Here is a 20,787-nt window from a genome sequence, read left to right as displayed (position 1 = left end):
ATCCATTTATCATAGAAGACTGCTTAGACAGCGTCAGTCCTTGGCTAGTGTCCATCACCCATACTAGAGCGAAACCATGCCAGTGGCCTCAACCATTCCATGCTTTCACTCACAGCCAGAGGTTGTCATACCTAGAACACAGGATGCACTAGCTAGCGTCTAAACATTCAACCATATCGGACCGGAATCCGTCCATCCATCCCCTCAACCAGCGTGGTCTGTCAGGGGTGTGAAGAGAAGCCTGGGCACCAGAGATTAGTGTAGACAGCTGAGAGACATGGCCTGGTTAGAGGGGTTACTAACACAGACGTTTTGAACCAAGCCACAGACAAAGCGAAGGGTAATGGGGCAGAGATGTCAACTTCCTCCAATACACCGCTAGACAGGGCCGAGGAGTCATTACCTACATCAGGCAAAATACATCATAAGTGCATTAATGAACCCAAACCATATCATAGGTGCTCTAAGCCAAAAAAGATACGTCCCCTTAACCCTTTTCATGGTCTGTGAAAGTCTCGTTCCCTGTCTCCCATTCTCCCTCGTCTTCTCCCTTCCATTCTCTTTCTTTTAACCTCCCTCCCTCCCCGAGTCTTCATCTCCCGCCCAACCTGTCATCAACTGGCCTCCTTTCTGACGCCTGACAGATTCCCCAAAGAAAACAGAAAGACCTCAGCTCCCCTCAGCCCTATTCTGGGCTCCTGACTGCCCTTCTTTCAGAGTAGAACAGTGCCTGGTGAGAGCTGAGGGCTTTTGGGTTGGATAAGCTTCATTAAGGAAACAGCCTTTAACAAATTTGAAACAGGAAAACGTTGTACGAATACTATATAATAATTAACTAATCTCTTCATTTAAGAATTCAAATGCCTCAATAACATCTGTATATTTATTTTAGGATATCTAGTCTTGAAATCAGAAAAACAAATGCAAGGCATGTATAATTACGGAATGAAGAATGTACTTTAAGCACATTCCACACCCACCTTTGACAACAAACTGTATCTGTGACTGAAGGTGTTCATACCCCTTCAATTTCTAAATGTTGTTATGAAATGAATTTACTATAGATTACATTCATTTATACCGTTGATCTAGTGATGGCCATACGAGGTTTCATTACCGTTCTTCTAAGAGCAAGATATTATGCTAGCAGCGCTAACTCAGATTAAATTTTTCAAAACAAGCCATCATTGAAATATAAGGCAATATATTTTAAAATCTAGTCTGTAGATGTTACGTTTAATGTCTGTACCAATATTGTTCTTGTCTGTTCTTTTTCACAGACTACATTGTTAACTATGTTGCCTTACACATTTCAATTAAGGCTTTTATTGTGGTAAAAATAAAAATCGGAGTGCTTCCAGCATAAAATATTGCTGCTAAAATAACGCTAATGAAGCCTCGTTTGGCCACCACTATGTTAATCTAAACACAATACCCATAATGAAAATGATAAAACATGTTTATAGAAATTCATGCCATTTATTGAAAAACTGAAATGTCTAACATACATACAGTACCATTGAAAAGTTTGGAGTGACTTAGAAAAGTCCTTGTTTTTGAATAAAAAGCTATTTTGTTGGCCACTAAAATAAATTGACCAGAAATACAGTGCAGACATTGTTCATGTTGTAAATGACTATTGCAGCTGCAAAATGACTGATTTTCAATGGATTATCTACATAGGCATACAGAGGCCCATTACCAGTAACCATCACTCCTGTGTTCCAATGGCACATCATGATTGCTAACCCAAGTTATTAATAAAATTCTAACTGGCCATTAGAAAATCCACCTGCAATTACATTATACTAGAAGGCCATCATCCTGGAGTCAACTCTTCACTGTTGAGACTAGCGTTTTGCAGGTACTATTTAATGTAGCTGCCAGTTGAGGACCAGTAAGGCATCTGTTTCTCAAACTAGACACTAATGTATTTGTCCTCTGGCTCAGTTCTGCACCGGGGCCTCCCACGTCTTTTTCTATTCTGGTTAGAGACAGTTTGCGCTGTTCAGTGAAAAAGAGTAGTACACAAAGTTGTACAAGATCCTCAGTATCTAGGCAATTTCTCACATGGAATAGCCTTCATTTCTCAGAACAAGAATAGACTGATGTGTTTCAAAAGAAAGTTATTTGTTTCTGGCCATTTTGAGCCAATAATCGATCCCACAATTGCTGATGCTCCAAATACTCAACTAATCTAAAGAAGGCCAGTGAAATGTGATCTTCAGGTCTCCCCACAGAAAATAAGGTTCAGGTCCAGGATCTGGCTGGGCAACTCAATGACATTCACAGATTTGTCCCGAAGCTACTTTAACTTTGTCTTGGCTGTGTGCTTCAGATCATTTTGGTGCTGAAAAGATGAATCTTCACCCCAGTCTGAGTCTTGTACATTATGGATCAGGTTTCCTTCAAGGACCCATGTATTTGCTCCGTTCATAATTCCTTTAATCATGAGCTCACAGTCCCAAAGGCTGTGAAGCATCCCCATAACATGATGCTCCCACCACTCTTCACTGTAGGGAGTATATTGCTTGTCATTCAATTATTTGATTTTGGTTATATCAGACCAGAGAATCTGTCTCCTCTTGCTCCTACTGTCCTACTGAAGACGTCCTGTGCCTTTCAACCAGGAGTGGCTTCCTACTAGACACTCAACCCGAAAGGCATGATTGATGATTGCCACAGATGGAGTGCTGAGATAAGCTGTCAGAAGAACACTCTAAAACTCTGTTAGAGTGGCCATTCTTGTTCACCGCCCCACCATGCCCAGATTCTGAGTATGGCCGGACGGACAGATCTAGGACACGTTTTTTTAATATAAATGTATCATCTACATAACGTTCCCTGCTGCGAAATAGCCGGTGTGAAAGCAAAAATAGATGAGAGCAATTAGCTTATCATCTCAATTGAGTGCTAACCAAGCAACGGTTTACTCTACCCTAATTTAATGCTGCAACAACCATTAATTGACAACATTGCCATTTAAAAATAACTTTAAAATAGTTATCATAATGGATTAGTTAGGCCTATGTGGGAAAACTCAATTATTTACAATTATTTTTCACTTCATAATGAAGACTTTGTCATGATCTGCTTTTCTGAGTTTTAGTTTGGCTTCATGGAATGAGAGTTATGCTTGATCAATGCTCAACTTAATCTTGAATTAAGTTGAGCATTGATGTAACGTTAGCACCACTAAACTGGCGGTCTACTTGTTAATGTAGTCAAGCAGCCCCTGATACCTAAAAGCATTACTGTTACTGATAAATCATGCAATTCTGTATAGTCTGCATTAAGCACACAGGAATTATTTATACATTCTTAAACAATAAAGATAATGGTTTCAAGCAGTAATCAAAAATGAATTGTCCAAAGTTGGTAGTTGCCGTCCTAATACATTTAGCTCATTAACCCTTAAGATTTCACACCCTCAGCTTCGGAAACCTGTGCAAATAGTGGGCTGTGGGTCAAGGGGAAAATAATCATTTGGGAATTAGCAAGGCTACATCCCTCAAGACGCCATGTTCCATACATAACAAATAACTTTCAAACATATGACAGCCATAGTGTCAAATGATCCGATGCGTAACAAAGTTGTCTTGGTGCCCTTATATCAATGGGGGTTGGGGATCATTCCACGACAACAACAAAAAACTGGTGATTTCTACAAGGGTTAATACAAAGGGTTGGTTAAAAACCTGGTGTCAAGGGAGTAACACTGATTTCCACGGAACTGTCGTTTCAGTCAACCTGTCAATCCATCACGTGGCCAGAATAGGGCTGTTTGAATCATTTTAAAAGGGTTACACACATTTTCTGTACCACCCCAAACCCCACTACAGCAAAATCCACTGTATCGTGTCCAAACTTCCCCGGCTTGTCCTCATTAAGTAGGCTAGTCAGTTTCCTTAAGGCTATACATTGTACATGAAAGGTGCTTTGTTCACACATTTTGAAATCTCAACATTTAGGTGGCCTATTTTCACCAATATAGCTGATAATACGCAGCTGGTTGGAGAAAGCTTTACTAGCACAGCAGTAAGTGACTGTCTTATGAAATCGACAGTAAATACATGAGCCTGGGCGGAAGCTCTTACGCATCGTGAAACTAAATAATAGGCTCCTGCTCAGGCTTATTTTTTTGCCAAACAGGTTTTGTGATGTTGAAATCCCCAGTGTGAATGTCTGCTGTACCTGTTGAAACACTGACTGCCTGGCCTCCTGGCTCTGCCTCCTGGCTCTACCTCCTCCCCCCTCTCTCCCCCATCTCTCCGCCCTGTCAACCACACACAAATCTGTAGGAATGTCTCTCTCCCCTTCTCTCTCACATACACACACCTTATTAACATCAAAGTGAGGACTGGCCATTTAGTTCCATAAACAACACATAACGCTAAAACAAACCTCAATAACCTAAACATTATGGCTAAAACTCCTGAACTTCACCCTTAATGCCTAAACATAACCCGAACCTTAAGTCTAATTTGCAATTAATACTAATTCTAACATAATACTAACCCGAACCCCAATTCAGATAAAGCTTTTAGGCAGGGGGTCCTGGCCAAATGTCATCACTTCCTATGACGTTCCTTGTTTTACGAGCTGTTACAGAGAGGACAATGGCAGTAAAACAAAACCAACAAACACACAGTTCCAGTAAGTGTAGTAGGACGCAGCAGCATCAAAAACATTGAAAGGAAAAGTTAATGTGTAATTAATCTATTGATTAAGTGTTAATGCGTGTGCGTGTGTATAGACTGTCCATAACATTTCCATTATGTAGGTCTCGTGTCACCTTAACACGTATGTAATGTAAACATGTTCTGCGTATTGCTGCAAAAAGCAAATAACATGTTCTTAGAAGTGTGTACCTCATTGTGAAGCTGCACCAGGAGCGCTAACCTTGGGCAACAAACGTAGCCCTACCTGGCAACCAAATTAAAGCTTCGGGGAGCAATGTAAAAATAAGTCATACAGATATAATATAAGTAAATGAATGCAGCAAATAAATCATAGTATTTTCCAGTGAAGCTTTTTATTAGAGCTTCGAACACACCCCACATAATATTAATCGCGTGAAGCAAGATCCTAATCGCCGCTCAAGATGCGCATAGAATAGGGGAGGTCAAAAGTAATGCAATTAAATCAGTGATAGAAAATACAATTAAATGATGTAGCTACCTTTTATTGATTAGACCTATATACTATCAATAACCTGTGGCATCAAACTTTTTATCGACAGTTGGTAAAGCTTACCTTGTATACATTCTCCGTTATGCGATTAACCTCGTCGGTGCGAGACATCTTCAAATCTTCGTTCACCACCATAAACAGTAATTTCCTTTGAAGAGAACAAGTTATCCCAGTGAAATACACCGAATGAGCAAACGTACGAAAGATACGAAGCGACCGAAAGTGGAGGTATGTGTGCCTAAAAGATTCGCTCGTTCTCGCTCGGTTGCACCCACTCAAAGCCCACGCATGCAATCGCTGCTCAGGAATCGGTGTTGAAGTGTCTAGTCCTATCGTTCAGCTTTTCCAATTTAAAAGAGCGCCGCCTTGTTCTCGAAAACACCGCCTCTCCCCAACAACGTCTGCCTGTGGCCAACTTTTGGGACAGTTTCGCGGACACAGATAAACACTAAAAGAGGACTTCTTGATTTAAGAACTTTTGAAATCGACCTTCATTGTTTTTAGTCAAAGATTAGGGTGAATCTGTGTACGCAAAACCGATCACTGAATATATGTTTTATTAATTTATATTTCTGATTTGGATTTAGTATATCTTATAAAACGTCAATATTTATAATAAAACTATTATAAAACGTATAATATTTCTTAATTTCAGAGTACGTTTATGCATATTTAAAGTGGCAATTAATAGGTGGCGGTTATATATACATTATAGAGCATACAAAATACCCTATGAAAAGCAAAACAAAAAGCGTGTTTTAATCGGACTTTAGAAAAAAGTATATAGGATATAGAGGGCAAAGAAAAGAAAAACAGAAAGCCCAAAAACATAAAAAAAATTTTTTAACTCAGGCGCCTTTCAACAGTTTTTCCAAAACGGACGGGGACGTTAAAAAACTTAAAGCAAAACATGACTAGATACATTTGTCGTTGATAAATATTATTATAAAAAAAACCAACATTACCAGTAGTACTACATATTTAGAAATTATAAAAAAAAGAGTTGTTACCAAACCTGTTTATAGCTACAAACCAATACTAAACAAAAATTGACGTAGCCTAACACTGATCTCAGGTCAGGACACAACTTAATGTTAATATCTGTGACTACCAAATTTGCCTATGTTACGTAAGATTAGGAAACACTACAATTCGCAACAAAAACGCAATATATCTTACAAATTTGCAAAAACGCATCATGTTGCGAATGCTACTAAAACATTTATATATTTTAATTAAACGTACATGTCAAAATTAGATTTAAAGTTAGGGTTATTGTTAAGTATCACAGTACTAGTTTAAAAAAATCGCCTCCCCATGGATTCCAACTTTCAACCATTGGAATGGTCGAGGTTGTTTCTGTCCTTCCAAACGGCCACTCAAATTCTAAATGCGCCCTAGACTGCCCCTACCGACCGGTATGTAGCCTAACTTAACACATCTTAGGAATTTGTCAAAGGTTGACGTATAAAGTCTTGGGTATTTCCAAGACCAGCTGAGTATATAGAACTGCCCGTTGAAGGCCACTTTCCACAAGCGGAAGTAGAGTTCAGTTTGGATGGATTTTCTTCGTCAGTGGCACAGATGTCTCTACAGTAGATGACAATTTCAATGTTGGCTACCGTTTAGGGGATTACTGTGGAGTACCACCACCTTGAGTCTACAATGTTGCTTTTTAATACAGGGCTGTAACTATTCTATGGGGATTTACAATAGGGCATGGTTTGAAGTGTATAAAAGGACAATGACGAAAACCGACTACCTTTCACATGCTTCAATGAGCTGCTAGTCATCAGCCGTTGGTTACAGTTCTGATGTCTGTGCAGCGATGTAGGCGATCCATAGGCCGACACCTTGTGGGCGGAAGCTAGTTGGTGCGTGATTGCTGCCCACGTTCAGTTGGGTTCCTGCGAGCCAAACACAGCAGACAAAACCCTTACCCTAACATAAATACCTAACCTTCATGCATAAACGTAATCCTAAAATGTTGAAGATATGCTTGACATTTGACTCATTCTAGCCTTGAACTTAACCCCAAGACAGATAAGGCAACTTGTCAACGCGAGGACCGATCAAATGTCCTCACTTGGCTTGATTTTCCTTGTTTTACTTTTGTAGTGAAGAAGGTCCTCGCTAAAATAGGAAAAAAAAGAACACTCCTACTGCCCGAAAATGTTCACCCATCTTCCCAACTAGTTTTAGGAACTGCATTGCTGGTGTCTATTGCCACACTGTGGTTGAAATTGTGAACTACAAGTAGAAAATGGTTTTCAGTGAGTACCTATAAAAAAGATTGTGTAACATTTACAAATATATGGACACAAATAAAATGAAGTACATTATTTTAAATAGTTCTCCACTTGCCATTTAGCTAGCAGAGTAAAATAAAAATGGGAAAAATGAGAGAGTCATCTGGTAGCCACAACTCTGTTTTTAATTATGTAAAACATCGGTTTAAAAACGACATGTTCCGTTACGTCTGAATTCCATTGTCAGTCATGTGAATTATAAAGTTATACAGTGACAAAATGCTACTAATCCAGCTCAAACTGTCCCAAATGGCATCTTAATACTAGCACATTTCTATTAACCTTGCCTGTAGGCCCTGGTTGAAAGTGTTCCATTACATGGAAAATAGGGTACCACTTGGGACAAAGCCAGAGAAAGTGTTTTCCCTTTTGTGTTTTAATCATCATGAGCAAAAGAGGTTCAGCAGACATCCACACAATACTTCTCCATGGTCCTTTTGAATGCCAGTATCTTTGTGTATGTTAGACAAGCAGAGTTAGAAAATATATTTAAGTTTGCCAAAATGAGTAGCATAAGCACTGCCATGTTTGGGTCTGGCTATCGTTGTATTGATTCCTATTGGCATGTTTGCACTTTAATTCAAAAGGTTAGGGTCACTTAAAAATGTCTTTTTTTAATATAAATGCAAATTGTTTTAACAATGTCAATTTTTGTTGTTGTTGACATTTGCCCATTAAAATAACATCAAATTAATCAGAAATACAGTGTAGACATTAATGTTGTGAATTACTATTGTAGCTGGAAATTGCAGATTTTAATGGAATATCTAAATAGCCATACAGAGGCCCATTATCAGCAACTATCATTCCCCTGGTCCAATGGCACGTTGTGTTTGCTAATCCAAGTTTATCATTTTAAAAGGGTTATTGATCATTAGAAAACCATTTTGTGATTGTTAACACATCTGAAAGCTGTTTTGTTGAAGAAAGAAGCAGTATAACTGGCCTTTAGACTAGTTCAGCATCAGTGATTGTGAGTTTGATTACAGGCCCAAAGTGGCCAGAAACAAAAAAACATTCTTCTGACTGGGTCTTCTTGTTTTGGGAAAGGAAGGCTATTCCATGGAAGATCTCGTTCAACGTTGTATACTACTCCCTTCAAAAAAATCTGCCTTTTCCTGCTACAATACTCATTAACATTAACAATGTCTACACTGTATTTCTGATCAAATGTGTTATTTTAAATGTACAAAGAAATATAGCTTTCCTTTCCAAAACATTTAAGTGACCCCAAACCTCTGAATGGCAGTGTACTTAACTGACACTGAGTTTGGCTGAATTTGGTTGTAGTGCAGTATACGCTGTATTGACACTCCACTTCATCCAGGTGTGAGGTCTTAAATTATTCTCCTTTCTCTGTTAAAAGCACTTGAAACAATAGAATTCAGTACAAACTGTCACAGAATGGATACGCTCTTAAGCACAATAGTCATTCATAGTTATATAGGAGCTATTGTGATGTAAAGCGCCTTTTAGTTGTTTTGACCATGTTTATAAGCTAACCTGTTAATTGTGCTAGCACTCGTCCTGATAGCCAAGTACACTTCTTTAAAAAGATGTGCACGCCATTTATTCTTAGGTCAATCAGACCTGTGAATGAAAGTCCATAGAAATAAATAAAGCTATAGACATTTTGACATTAATTCAATACTTAAAATGTTTGCCTAACATCACAAAAAAAGGAAATATTTATATGCTTGTACACTCACCGGCCACTTTATTAGGTACACCTGTCCATTAACGTAAATCGCCAAACAGCATATCATGCGGCTGTGACTGAATATATGAAGCATGCCGGCATGGTCAAGAGGTTTAGTTGTTTGAGCAAACATTAGAAAGGGAAATATGCGTGATCTAAGCGACTTTGACTGTGGTTCCAGCATCTCTGAAACAGCTGACCAGGGATTTTCACTCTCTACAGTCTCTCCAGTTTACAGAGAATGACGCTACAAACAAAAAACAACAGTGATCGGCAGTTCTGTGGACGAAAACACCGTGATGTGAGGTCCGAGGAGAATGGCCAGACCGGTTCAAGCTGACAGGCCACAAATGCTCAAATGTCCACAACAGTGATGCGTACACGGGCATTTCTGAACCCATCACGCGCTGAAACCTTGACGTGGATTGGGACAAAAGGGGTTCCTACCGTATACTAGATAGGAGCACCTAATCAAGTGTATATTAGTGTGTGTACACGTTACTCAGTCTGAATTGTCTACGACTGCCAATTACACTGCCCATACATCTTAGGACAACACTTTCTTCTTCCTCCTCCCTTTGAAATGTCTGTCAGTCTTCACAGCGATTGTCTCCCCAACCGATTTTCTAACGTCCAATTCACGAGTACAGCCGCGCCTCGTTGCAACGAGACCACCAAGTGCTGGGGGGTCAAAGTTCGAGCCGTTCTGATCCAGTCCAAGTCCCGGCCACACGGACACAGCTCTACTGCGAGGGGGCGACTTCTCACTGCGTCTCCCTTCTCTGAGAGGCGGATCGGCAGGAACGCCCGTGCCAGCTGGATCACCGTCCGAGAGCCACCCGCTCATATGTCGCAAGGTGTGATACCCAAGGCTCAATACTGGCGGTTTTTGTTGAAAAATATCAGAGAGGAACAAAAATAGCTGGGCTATTGAAGCAAGAATCCTTCATTTGCAAGGTCGCACCTGCATAGGTTGACGTCAGACCAAAAAAGATCTAGTTGCGGGTCAAAATGGCGCACTGTGGAGTCCTGACGCTCTTACTGTGCATACACAAAGGCCGTTGGTGTGTTGGCTGCCTCTAGGCTGACAGCATCTCACCACACTCCTTGTTCCTGGCTCCTCGTCTCTCTGGAAAACAAGGAAACCACGGTCAGACCGCCGGGAATAAAGGAAGAAGTCAGTTTCCACCAGGCCATGTTATATCAGCTGAGCACCTATTGTTGGAAGAGCACATAACAGAAACCCAGAGTAAGAGGGCTGATCTAGGATCAGGTCTTTGCCCCGTCCATGTCATCTAATTTACTCTCATGTATACGGACCTAAGTCAGGTCTCATTCTCTGAGATTTTGTGAATACAGTCATTTACAGAGAAAGTGTTTCCTGTCCTGAAAGGTGAAATGTTTTGAACACCCAGGTGGAAGTGTCCTATATAAATCTACCCAGTCCACTGATTGAGTGACAAAGTATAATTGAGGTATTGTGAGTTGCACTCTTCACATCTCAGCATGGGTTTCCACTGAAATGGATGAAATGCCTAATTTGCCATCAGTTGGTGACAGCTTGCTAGAGTAGTGGAAGTTATCAACAGTCGATCTTGTGCAATTGGTACCTCCATGATGGAGGCAGTGGAACAGTAAAGACAGTACTATTGGTACCTCCATGATGGAGGCAGTGGAACAGTAAAGACAGTACTATTGGTACCTCCATGATGGAGGCAGTGGAACAGTAAAGACAGTACTATTGGTACCTCCATGATGGAGGCAGTGGAACAGTAAAGACAGTACTATTGGTACCTCCAAGATGGAGGCAGTGGAACAGTAAATACAGTACTATTGGTACCTCTGATGTTCTCAAACAGAAAGCATTTTATTGAGTAGCACAATATTTTTTTCTGCAAAACATAGGTTTCAAAGGTTTGTGAAAAGGTTGAAGGTTTGTACCTGTAAATAAGATTTAAAATAAAACCAAACAAAATGGCTACGGTATTTGTTTTGTCTCCCTTTCCAGGAACTGTATTAATGCCTTTCACCTGCTCTAGTTTCCTTGGTGTATAAATATGATGTTGCATGTATGTAAAATCCCTTTTTCCTCCCATCAACATGGGTGAAACCAAATATCTGTTAGCTGAAAGGAGATCGATGGTTGTTGACATACACAGACCAGGTAAAGGGCATAGAAAAATACATTAAAAGTACTCTCAGGAAAAGAATAAAGTTTCAGAAGTTTAGAACAGTTGCAATTTTGCCAAGAGGCTGCAAGGTGAATAAGATGGTCAGAAAGGCAAATAAAATGTCAAGGATCCCAGTATCATAACTGCACAGTATAGTGGCATGTTGGGGTTAACAAGTCTGTTAGGCACCGCACACCTTCATGCCAACAAGCTCCTTGGAAGTGTCGCATGAAAGAAGCCTTTACTCAGCCTAACACTAGCTTTATTGGAACCGTGTGTTGTGGTAAGAGACAAAAAACGGCATGTTTGGCAAATGGAAAAACCCACATTTACAATATGGTGGTGGGTCATTGATGCTTTCGGGCTGTTGTGGTCCTGAGGCTCTTGTGAAGATGGATGGAATAATGAATTCCCTTCAAGTACCAGGATATTTTATCCCACAACCGGGTTGCCTCTGATAGGAGACTGCAACTTGGCTTTGGAAGGAGCATTCAACGAGACAATAACCCAAAATATACATCAAAATCAACACAGAACTGGTTGCAGGACCACAAAATAAATGTTTCAGATTAGCCATCTCAGTCTCTGGACTTGCTAGCCGAAAGCATGTCTGAATCTTGAAAAGTGCTGTTTGAAAGTACGGTCCAAGATCCCTCAAAAACTGTGCTTAGACTTCACAAGTGGAGAATTCACAAAACATAGGTTTTAAAGTTATTGGCACCCCTACAACCTAACTTTTTACGAAAAATATCATACTACTCATTGAAATGTTTGAAAAATGAATATGTTAAAATCAAAGTATACAGCTCCCCCTTATGCCTGAGCCCAAAATGAGTGTCTTTGTTTGTGTAATTTCTTTTTCCGCATGAAGGGTGACAATACATATTGAGTCGACTGTATTAGCACTTACCTGACAGAGACAATGGAACATAAAGACAGTTCTATACCTGGCTCTGGTTCAGCGGCTTCTGGGACCTCTGGTAGAGGCTCAGAGGGGACCTCTGGAAGTTCCAACTCCTCACCCTGTAGAAGATTGAAATTAGACAGTTCTACAGGTTGAAGAGGACTTGAACAGGGTCAGGTCATGTTTACCAGGCTATCTAGCAGGAGTAAGGAATTCCAGTCCAGCAGGGCCCAGAACACATCTGGTATTTCGCTGGGAATGATCCAGAGTTGACCCCCCCCCATGAGTCCAGGTAACCAGCAAAAAAATACAAGAGTTTCCTCCCTATAACATTTTTCACCACCTCCTTCCACTTCTTCCCTCATAATGCACCCAGAATGCCTTGAAGCATCACTGTAGCATACCAACCTGAGTAATAGCCTCCAGCTCAGCTAGTACCGCGTCCTCGTCCTCCTGAGTCAGGGAGCCTGCCAAGAGCTCATCGATTTGCTGTAGGGCAGAGCCAGAAGAGAGGACATTAACCGGGCGGGCAGCAGGCAGCAATACACACATAGAAACAGAATGAAGTAAATATGGTACAACACTAGAAGCAGTCCTTACACACTTTTTTTTTTTTTAAGAAGAAGATTACTGGAAGACAAAAAGTAGTGATATTCTGCTGGTAGCGTTCAGATTTTTTTCAACACAATAAAAGCCATAATTGAAATTTATAAGGCAATATAGTTAACAATCTAGCCTGTAAAAAAAGAACAAAATAACAATAATGGAACTGACATTAAACATAAAATGTACAGACTAGATTGAAAACTATATTGTCTTATATATTTCAATGATGGCCTTTAATTTGAAAAATGAATTCTTAGTAAGTGCTGCTAGCATAATATCCTGCTGCTAGAAGAACGGTAATGAAGCCTCATATGGCCATCACTAACAAAAACACAGACAAAGGACTCAAAATTCAGCCCAGAGAGTCAGTGTAGGGGGGAGGGGGAATTGCAAAGGACAACTTACTCTCTGATAATCAATAGCATCCTGGGTCTCATCCATGATCCTTTCCACATCCTCTAATGACATGGCCTGACAGGACAAGGGAAAACAAAAGTTTAGTCCGCGCATTCCAGGGTCATCCTGCTGCCTTATTTTTGGAGAGTGTGAGGAGAAGAAAGGTGGTTCTCTTTTGAAGACAACTTTGGGAGTAGACAATGTAGCCAAGGATGTGTGGCTGCAGTAATGCCGCAATGGATGGCTGTAGTCAGGGATTTGTAACCTAATCCTTTAATCTTCAAACGGCATGCACAGCAACGCTAATGCTAACAGATCATTCTCAGAAGAGGTTGCATGCCAGTGGGAGGTTTAGTCATAAACTCTTCCGACACTGAGCCGAATGTCTTACAAGCGTGTGTGTGAACAAACATTTGGGTGGGTTTGTCTCTTTAATCCTGTCCATGTGAAAAGGTTGAATTCCATTAGCTTGGTTTAACTCATGTGCATTTGAAAAAGAGCAAGAGCAGAATATCCTCAATTGTAAAAGGGACGACATATAAACAAACCATACTGTACCTCATGCATACTCTTCAGACAGTCGTTCCCCACCTTCAGCCCCTCGATGACTTTCATCTCAATCTGGACAAACTCAATATCTTGAACCTGTCAAGTAATTTCAGGACATATTATCATAGGACAACTAGTCAATTTACATGCAATAATTAGCTGTTCATAGTCAGTAAACTTTTTGGAAAGATAGCAGTTTAGCAGAGTTCCAGACCGTTATCGCCATCACACCATGTGGCATGAGCACAAACAGATGGAGAACCAGGCTAGGTTGTCTGTGCAAAACCTGATTTTAATAAATTACAAATGAAAGAATAGGCTTCTTTCCCTTCCAGAATACAATGAAACAGTCCAGCAATAAGTGCAGCATCCTCACCATGCGTTCCAGGTTTGATATCTGGTTCTCAGTCTTGTCTAATAGCTGATCCTGGTAACGCTTCTTCTTTAGAAGAACCAGTGCCTTCCTGTGGATGAGAAGACATCAGCACAATCGGCAATACGATGTGATGAATGTACACACACATAATTTTTTGGTTGCTTGTCATCAAACATCTAGTCATGTATCATAAATTGAGTCAGTACAATATACAGTAGTTGAATTAATACATTGTTGATTTATTTTAAACTATGCTTGATGTAGCCAGATCTTGATCTGTTTTAAATACAGCAACAGTCATAGGCCCAAGTAATGCTTAAACATGGATTTAAGTATGAGTCTCACTCTTTCTTGCCATCCTTTAGCAGTTGTTTGGCCAGAATCCTTTCCTTCTCTAGTTGCAGGTTTGTTCTCTTCTGGTACTGCTTTAGCTTATCTCTCTGCTGCTTCAGTTGCTGAAAGGATGAACATACACATGCGTACAATCAGACAACCTCAGCCATAAACAGCGGTATCAACAGCGATTTGCGCCAAGAACACATTTGGCTGCAGACGCTAGTTAACGAGTGATCTAGTTTCTTGTCTATAAATAAAGCAGAAACACTGACATTCTTGTTGACACGAATTCACAGCTCATTAAGCTTTTTGAAGAGCGTACTGTTGTACGTTAATCATGTCAGGTCACAGCTTTAACAACAGCAGCAACAACAACAACAGTAGCAGCGCAGTAACGCTCCCATGACGATTTCTAGGCATTGGCAAATAGCTAAATTGCTATATATCTAGCATGTCTTCAATTTCAGCTAACGAAGTCTCCAACACTGAATTCTGGTCGCTAGCTACTTTATTAAGGACTACTAAGTAGAATACTGACTGTAGAGTTGTACTTACTGACACTGCATTGTGTGGTTGTCCTACCTATTTAAGAAAAATGTGCTAACTGTCCGAGTCTTTGGATAAGACCCTAATTTGGAAGTGTACTAAATTACTAGTGTAAATTAAAAAAATCTCAAAGAATGTGATGCAAGACCAGCTATTATTGTAGCCAGCGTTAATCCAGCCTAGTCAGAGGCTAACACGTAGCCTAGCGGACGTTGCTTAGCATCCAAACCACTGCAACAGGCTAGGCACAACTCACCAGAATCGCTCGATCTTGCTCTGTAACTCGAGAAGGGCGACTCTTTCTCCCAAAAACGTTTCCCATAATGTAGCCACATCCCCGCCACAATCCTCTACCTTTTCTTGGTAAACATGTTTTAATGGTAAGTGTACAACTCGTTGTTCTAAGCTAGCTAACCAACTTTGCTAGGTAACATAAATCAAAGCCACACCCTTTCCGGGTTTAGTACGGCAAACTGAACAGGTCAATTTACCCCACAAGAGAAAAGGGAATTTGGCATTGGAATATAAATTGGTTATTTCTCACCACTTCCCTTTCCCCGTTAGAATAAAAATCTGAAAAGATATATTATTTTATCCAAACAGGATGTTGTGTGAAGTGCGGCGCACAATGTATTATTTATGACTGACATATCAACAACAGCAAAATACAAAATAAAGACCCCTCACTCAATTCATACAACTGCTTCATTACTTCAACAACTCTACAAAATAAACAGTAGTTACAGATTTCAAATGCCTGAAAGAAGTTAGTCTGGAATACATTTACATTTGAAATTTTATTCATTTAGTAGAAGTTCTTCTCCAGGACAACTTTCAGGAGCAACCAGGGTTAAGCACCATGCTACAGAGCACAACATCAGATAGCCAACTTGTCAGCTAGGGGATATGAATCCAGTCTCCTTTCTGGTCCAACATGATATCTTTTGTAGGTTATCTACAAAATAAACATAACTTTGTTCACCTATTTTCAACAATGATCTAAAACAATATTAACAGAATGATATCCAGTGTAGATTCCAGACTACAGACAAGCAGGACAGCACAGGACACCAGAGAATAGGCTCTTGGAATCTTCTAGAGCACAGGAGAACTGAGCAAATAACACAACATCGTATTCACAGATATACAGATGGCTCCAGAAAACAGACATTACAGAAACATCACCACGCATCTTTTCTTCTATATACACACACACATACATACATACATACATACACACATATATATATATATCTATATATATCTATATATATATCTATATATATATATATCTATATATATCTATACATATCTATATCTATATCTATATTTATATATAGACATAATCACATTAAGGGGTTCTTTAATTTTCCAGTCCAAATTCAAAAGACCATGATATTTGCCATTCACTGAGAACAATGACATTTAAAATAAACAAGACAATACCATGTCCATCAGGTGAATGAGTTTGGAGCCTACAGTAACCACTGTTTCCTGCCAGCCTTATATTTTTGGGCTAGATGACTGTTTGCAAGAGTGAAGACAGGTCAACCGAGAGCATGTCAACACCAATCAACATAATTTCATTTCATGTCTTCAGTCGTTTCAGTCGGCAGACCCAATCAATCAATCTGGTCGTTTGTTGCCTGCCGAAAACAATGGGAGGTGAAGTTGCTCACAGAGAAAAGCGACCTTTTCAACCAGGTCCTTAATAATTGAAAACATTTAGATATTTTCATAGAGTTTTTGGTTCATCTTCGGCTTTATACCAGGACTCCCGCATTTAAGTCACAAGTGTGCAAGGTGAATCAATGGTGGGGTGTGCCTGCAAACACAACCTCTTCACTGCAGTCAATCCCACCGTGGTCACCCTTCTTGGGGGAGTAGCAGGTGATGGTCAGGGGCTACACCTGCTGCAAGCCCGCCCCAAACTGTCTCATCTGGGCATCAGTCATAGATTGGTAGGTGGTCTTCATGCTGGGAGAATACTGCAGGAAGAGACAAAAAAGCTGTTAGATCCAACAGCCTGTGTGTAAACAGAAGGGAGGCTCTCATCAGTCAACTGTGAGCATCTTCATTCATTGGACTGGCTCAGTGGGATCAGTGGGGCAGTGTTCATAACTACAGGGTGGAGGGAAGTGTTGGGAGGTCAAAGGTCACAGGTGGTGAGCAGACAGGGCAAATGTGAGGCAGGGGGTGGGATGAGATTTTAGTTTTGGCGGGGGAGGGGGCTTGTCACACTAACATTTTCACTCACAGATTTACACTCTGAGGACACCACATCGCTGGAGGTCAGAGTTCATACAGCTGAGGTTAGAGGTCATACAGCTTAGAGAGGTCACAACGGGGTCCGGACCAAACAAGCTGATTTGTTAATAATTGTCAGACTCCGGAGGTGGCTGGTTACAAGGATAATAATTAAAATGAAGAACTACTTCTAGATTTAGAAGTAAGCCTTAAAACCACGTCTTAATAACTGGGTGATGAATGGTGAAACAACAAAGGAATATTATTTGTAACAAACAAGCACAGGAAAGTCTAAAGGTACAGTAAGGTGGTGTGAGTCCAACTTACTGTTTCTAAATGTCTGTGAGTAAACAAAAGACAAACAAAGACAGAAGCAAAAAAGCAATTAGGGGTTCATTTAGTATTTGGTGGAAAAACACAATGATTTTAAGACTGCATAGTTGTAAGCTAGGTGCTTAAATAACATGGCACGTATGAAAGAAAAAAAAGTGACACACAAATATACTACCGTTCAAAAGTTTGGGGTCACATTGAATTTTGTTTTTTAAATAACATAAAATGTATCAGAAATACAGTGTAGACAATGTGAATGACTGTTGTAGCTGGAAACGGCTGATTTCTAATGGAATTTGTACATAGGTGAACAAAAGCTATCAGCAACCATCAGAAGCTATCAGCAACCATCAGTCCTGTGTTCCAATGGCACTTTGTTTGCTACTGCAATTTTCTCATTTTAAAAGGCTTATTGATCATTAAAAAACCCTTTGTGATGTTAGCACAGCTGAGAACTCTTGTCCTGATGAAATAAGCACTGTTTCTTTACGTCCATTTCCACATTTATTTTCAGAAAATTTGTATGGTATTTTAATGGACAAGAAATGTGCTTTTCTGTAGAAAAAAGACATTTTTAAGTGATCCCAAACTCTTGAACGGCAGTGTAAGTATTCTTCTCAGTCCTTCGTATAAAAAAAAGATAAAAACAAAGAGTATTTTAATAAATTAAGGATTGCATTTGATACATTCAGTGGATTATAGTTTCATAAATAGGTCAAGAAATAGGTTACCGCTGTCCAAATGCACACTGTACCAGGTCAAAAAGCAGAGGTGTGATCTGTACTTACAGTGTCATCTATTATATAGGGGCTGACATTATAGTTCGTAAGGTCTAATAACACCATCTCTCTCTTCCTCTCTTTTGACCTCAGGGTACACAGAACACAACGCAGTCGGCTGGAGACACGTTCCTGTCGTGACTTCAGTCCTAAGTGCTGTGTACTTGCACTTGCCTGACCTGGTTTGTGTGCTTGCGAGTTTGTGTTTGTCTCCACGCCAAACGGGGGGGGGACGACAAAAAAACGAAAAGTGTTCCGTGTCTGAAGTGTTTCAGTCTCTGCATGCAGACGGCAGCACAACAATGATTTCACAAAGGCATTCGTAAGCATAAGGGCAAGTCAGTACACCTCGATTAAGGGTGTATTTTGGGATTCGTGGTGCAGGGCAGCTCTAAGGCACTCTTTTGTTGCACCAAGCCGACCACCACAGTCTAGGTTCGATCCTTGACTGTGGCGCTAGTTTCTGCAGCTGGGAACCCCCTTCGGTGATGTAAACTGCCCAGCATTTCCCAGGGAGGGGGGTGTCATTGTCAGCAGGGATTTCCTGGTGTCACTGCAATCCAGAGACTCAGTCTGGAGGCTGGGTTGCCTGCAAAGCTAAGAGAGGTTGTTAGGTGAGTGAGCCTTCTCACGCACCGACCAGTGACCCTCCTCGGTTTGACAAGCATTGCCAGGGAAAAAGCAGGAGGCCTAGAAGGAAGGCTGGCCCCCATCTTAAACCCTCTCAAATCCGTTCGGATTTAAAGGGATGAGAAAGGTTTGTAGGGAAGGGACTCATTAAAAAGTGTTTGTACATTTTTATAACAGATACAAAAAATTACAAATATGTCGAGCGCATTTTTGTCTTTGACAAGACTGAGGAAAGCACAAGCACTTATCGTTGCTCCAGAGACCGGCTTCCCTACAGGGCCATTAGCAGGCACACATCAGGGGCCATTTTTTCATTTATCTACCAGGATATCGCATGGGAGTTATGAATGAATAGAACGGATCACTGACTTGAATAGGGACTACCGCTCTGGTCCTTTAATACCTGTGCCTTTATACCCATCTGACAGACAAAATCCAGATGGATCACTTCTGAAAAACTGTCCAAGGAAATTCACGCCTGAGAAGGATGAGATAACGAAGAGTTCTGTAGGTATTTCAGGCCATGACCAGCAGGGGGCAAACTTTCACCACAATACGAGGTAGTGGCTTATTGTTTTACATAGAGTAGGTACTGTATATTGAACTATAGTCCAGAAGGCTTAGATAGGCTGTGGGTATTATTTTCTGTACCTACAGTAAAGGCGGTAGTGTGCATAGAAATATAATGAACTGGATTGGCCCGGCAATCCACCCATTATTCCATTATTCACTTGACTGGTGATGCCTGTTGTACTCCTTCCGTTTTGATAACAGAGACTGCCTTGTAGAGTGCTTGTGGTTCTTTAGGGCAATAATGAAGTTAGCCCCGGTGACCTCACCAGACGCTGAACCGGTCATGCCTCTAGCTTTACACGCGTGACCTTCGTAGACTACACCCAGACTACACCCTGACTACATGTGCGAGTCTGTCCGCGGTCCTTTGCCGCGGGTTGACTGTCGCAGCGCCGACGCATCAGTGACATGGTCACACCAGGGACCTAGCCTCTAACGGGCGTGGCCAACGCACCATGGGTGGAGGGGACCCCCCCCCGATCAGAGGCACGTTCTCATAGCGAGGGTTCCCTCCGAACAGCATGGACTGGTTCCTACAGGGGGAGACAAGGAGGACGGAGAAAAGGCGCGCGTGAGAGAAAGCAGTCGACTCATCCAAACTCCAGATCGTATTACTTATTCTTTAGAAGTAGAACACACCCACCCGTCTCTCACTCCCTCTCCACCTCCCTCCCTCCCCTCCTTCTCCCTCTCCATCCCCCGTCTCCACCCCCCCACCCATCCTCCCCCTCTCCCTCCCTCCCTCCCCTCCCCTCCCCTCCCCCCACCCATCCTGCCCCATCTCCCTCCCTCTCTACCCCCCCATCTCCCTCTCTCCCCCTCCACCCCTCTCCCTCCTTACATGTACTCGGAGGTGGGGAGGTTGGAGGCGACCTGAGGCGGAGGGTGCAGGCTGGTCTGGCTGCCCAGGCTGCTGGTGTAGCTACAGAAGCTGTGGACGTGGCTGGCCCTGCTGGGGTTGTAGGCCACCCGACGGGACTGGGGGTTGAAGGGGTCTTCCTCGTCTATGTCGTCGTAGTCTCTTTCCCTGAGACGGGGGAGAGGAGAGGGGGCGTCCGTTTTGTCACGCGTTCTAACATCCACACGCTCAACCCCTTCAAACAGTGAGGGCCGTCCAACTCCAGTGGGCACCACTTTACC

The 20,787-nt window shown here is 41.4% G+C and overlaps 3 protein-coding genes across 11 annotated transcripts in view; all 3 read right to left on the bottom strand.

Moving 5' to 3' along the window:
• LOC105012855 (brain-specific angiogenesis inhibitor 1-associated protein 2) overlaps positions 1–5,670 on the bottom strand; it is a 102,872-nt gene extending 97,202 nt beyond the window's left edge. The window contains exon 1 of one of the 5 annotated variants that reach the window (XM_013135752.4): positions 5,257–5,670. In XM_013135752.4, the coding sequence (XP_012991206.4) occupies positions 5,257–5,328 (72 nt within the window). In that variant the 5' untranslated portion in view covers positions 5,329–5,670. The remainder of the gene's footprint in view (positions 1–5,256) is intronic. The other 4 variants (XM_029123357.2, XM_020051122.3, XM_020051123.3 and 1 more) reach the window with 4 other exon arrangements.
• Positions 5,671–8,301: 2,631 nt separating this feature from the next.
• On the bottom strand, positions 8,302–15,563 carry LOC105012856 (charged multivesicular body protein 6-like). Its single transcript, XM_010873964.4, has 8 exons — positions 15,342–15,563; positions 14,549–14,658; positions 14,204–14,291; positions 13,837–13,923; positions 13,288–13,353; positions 12,685–12,765; positions 12,320–12,395; positions 8,302–10,330 (listed from the first exon to the last, which is right to left on the bottom strand). Exons 1-8 carry the CDS (start codon positions 15,405–15,407, stop codon positions 10,281–10,283), a joined length of 624 nt encoding a protein of 207 aa, XP_010872266.1. The 5' UTR covers positions 15,408–15,563; the 3' UTR covers positions 8,302–10,280.
• Positions 15,564–16,407: 844 nt separating this feature from the next.
• ttyh2l (tweety homolog 2, like) overlaps positions 16,408–20,787 on the bottom strand; it is a 43,801-nt gene continuing 39,421 nt past the window's right edge. For 2 of the 5 annotated variants that reach the window (XM_029123605.2, XM_029123608.2), the window contains 3 exons: positions 20,489–20,674; positions 20,102–20,180; positions 16,411–17,073 (listed from right to left, as the gene is read on the bottom strand). In XM_029123605.2, coding sequence (XP_028979438.1) covers positions 16,990–17,073; positions 20,102–20,180; positions 20,489–20,674 — 349 coding nt within the window. In that variant the 3' untranslated portion in view covers positions 16,411–16,989. Of the gene's footprint in view, positions 17,074–17,342; positions 17,673–20,101; positions 20,181–20,488; positions 20,675–20,787 lie in introns of all 5 variants that reach the window. The other 3 variants (XR_004576453.1, XM_029123606.2, XM_029123607.2) reach the window with 3 other exon arrangements.

Source organism: Esox lucius, chromosome 11 (assembly GCF_011004845.1).
Source record: "Esox lucius isolate fEsoLuc1 chromosome 11, fEsoLuc1.pri, whole genome shotgun sequence".
NCBI classification, from domain to species: domain Eukaryota; kingdom Metazoa; phylum Chordata; class Actinopteri; order Esociformes; family Esocidae; genus Esox; species Esox lucius.
Note: the sequence above shows the minus strand (reverse complement) of the source record. Positions and strands in the feature narration are given on the sequence as shown.

Coding starts and splice junctions, on each gene's coding strand:
- LOC105012856 (XM_010873964.4), bottom strand. CDS start 15,407: ATGGGAAACGTTTTTGGGAGAAAGAGTCGCCCTTCTCGAGTTACAGAG. Junction 13,354..13,836: donor GTCTGAAGAGTATGCATGAG/GTACAGTATGGT, acceptor TTGTCCTGTCAG/GCCATGTCATTAGAGGATGT. Junction 12,396..12,684: donor AGCTGGAGGCTATTACTCAG/GTTGGTATGCTA, acceptor AATCTTCTACAG/GGTGAGGAGTTGGAACTTCC.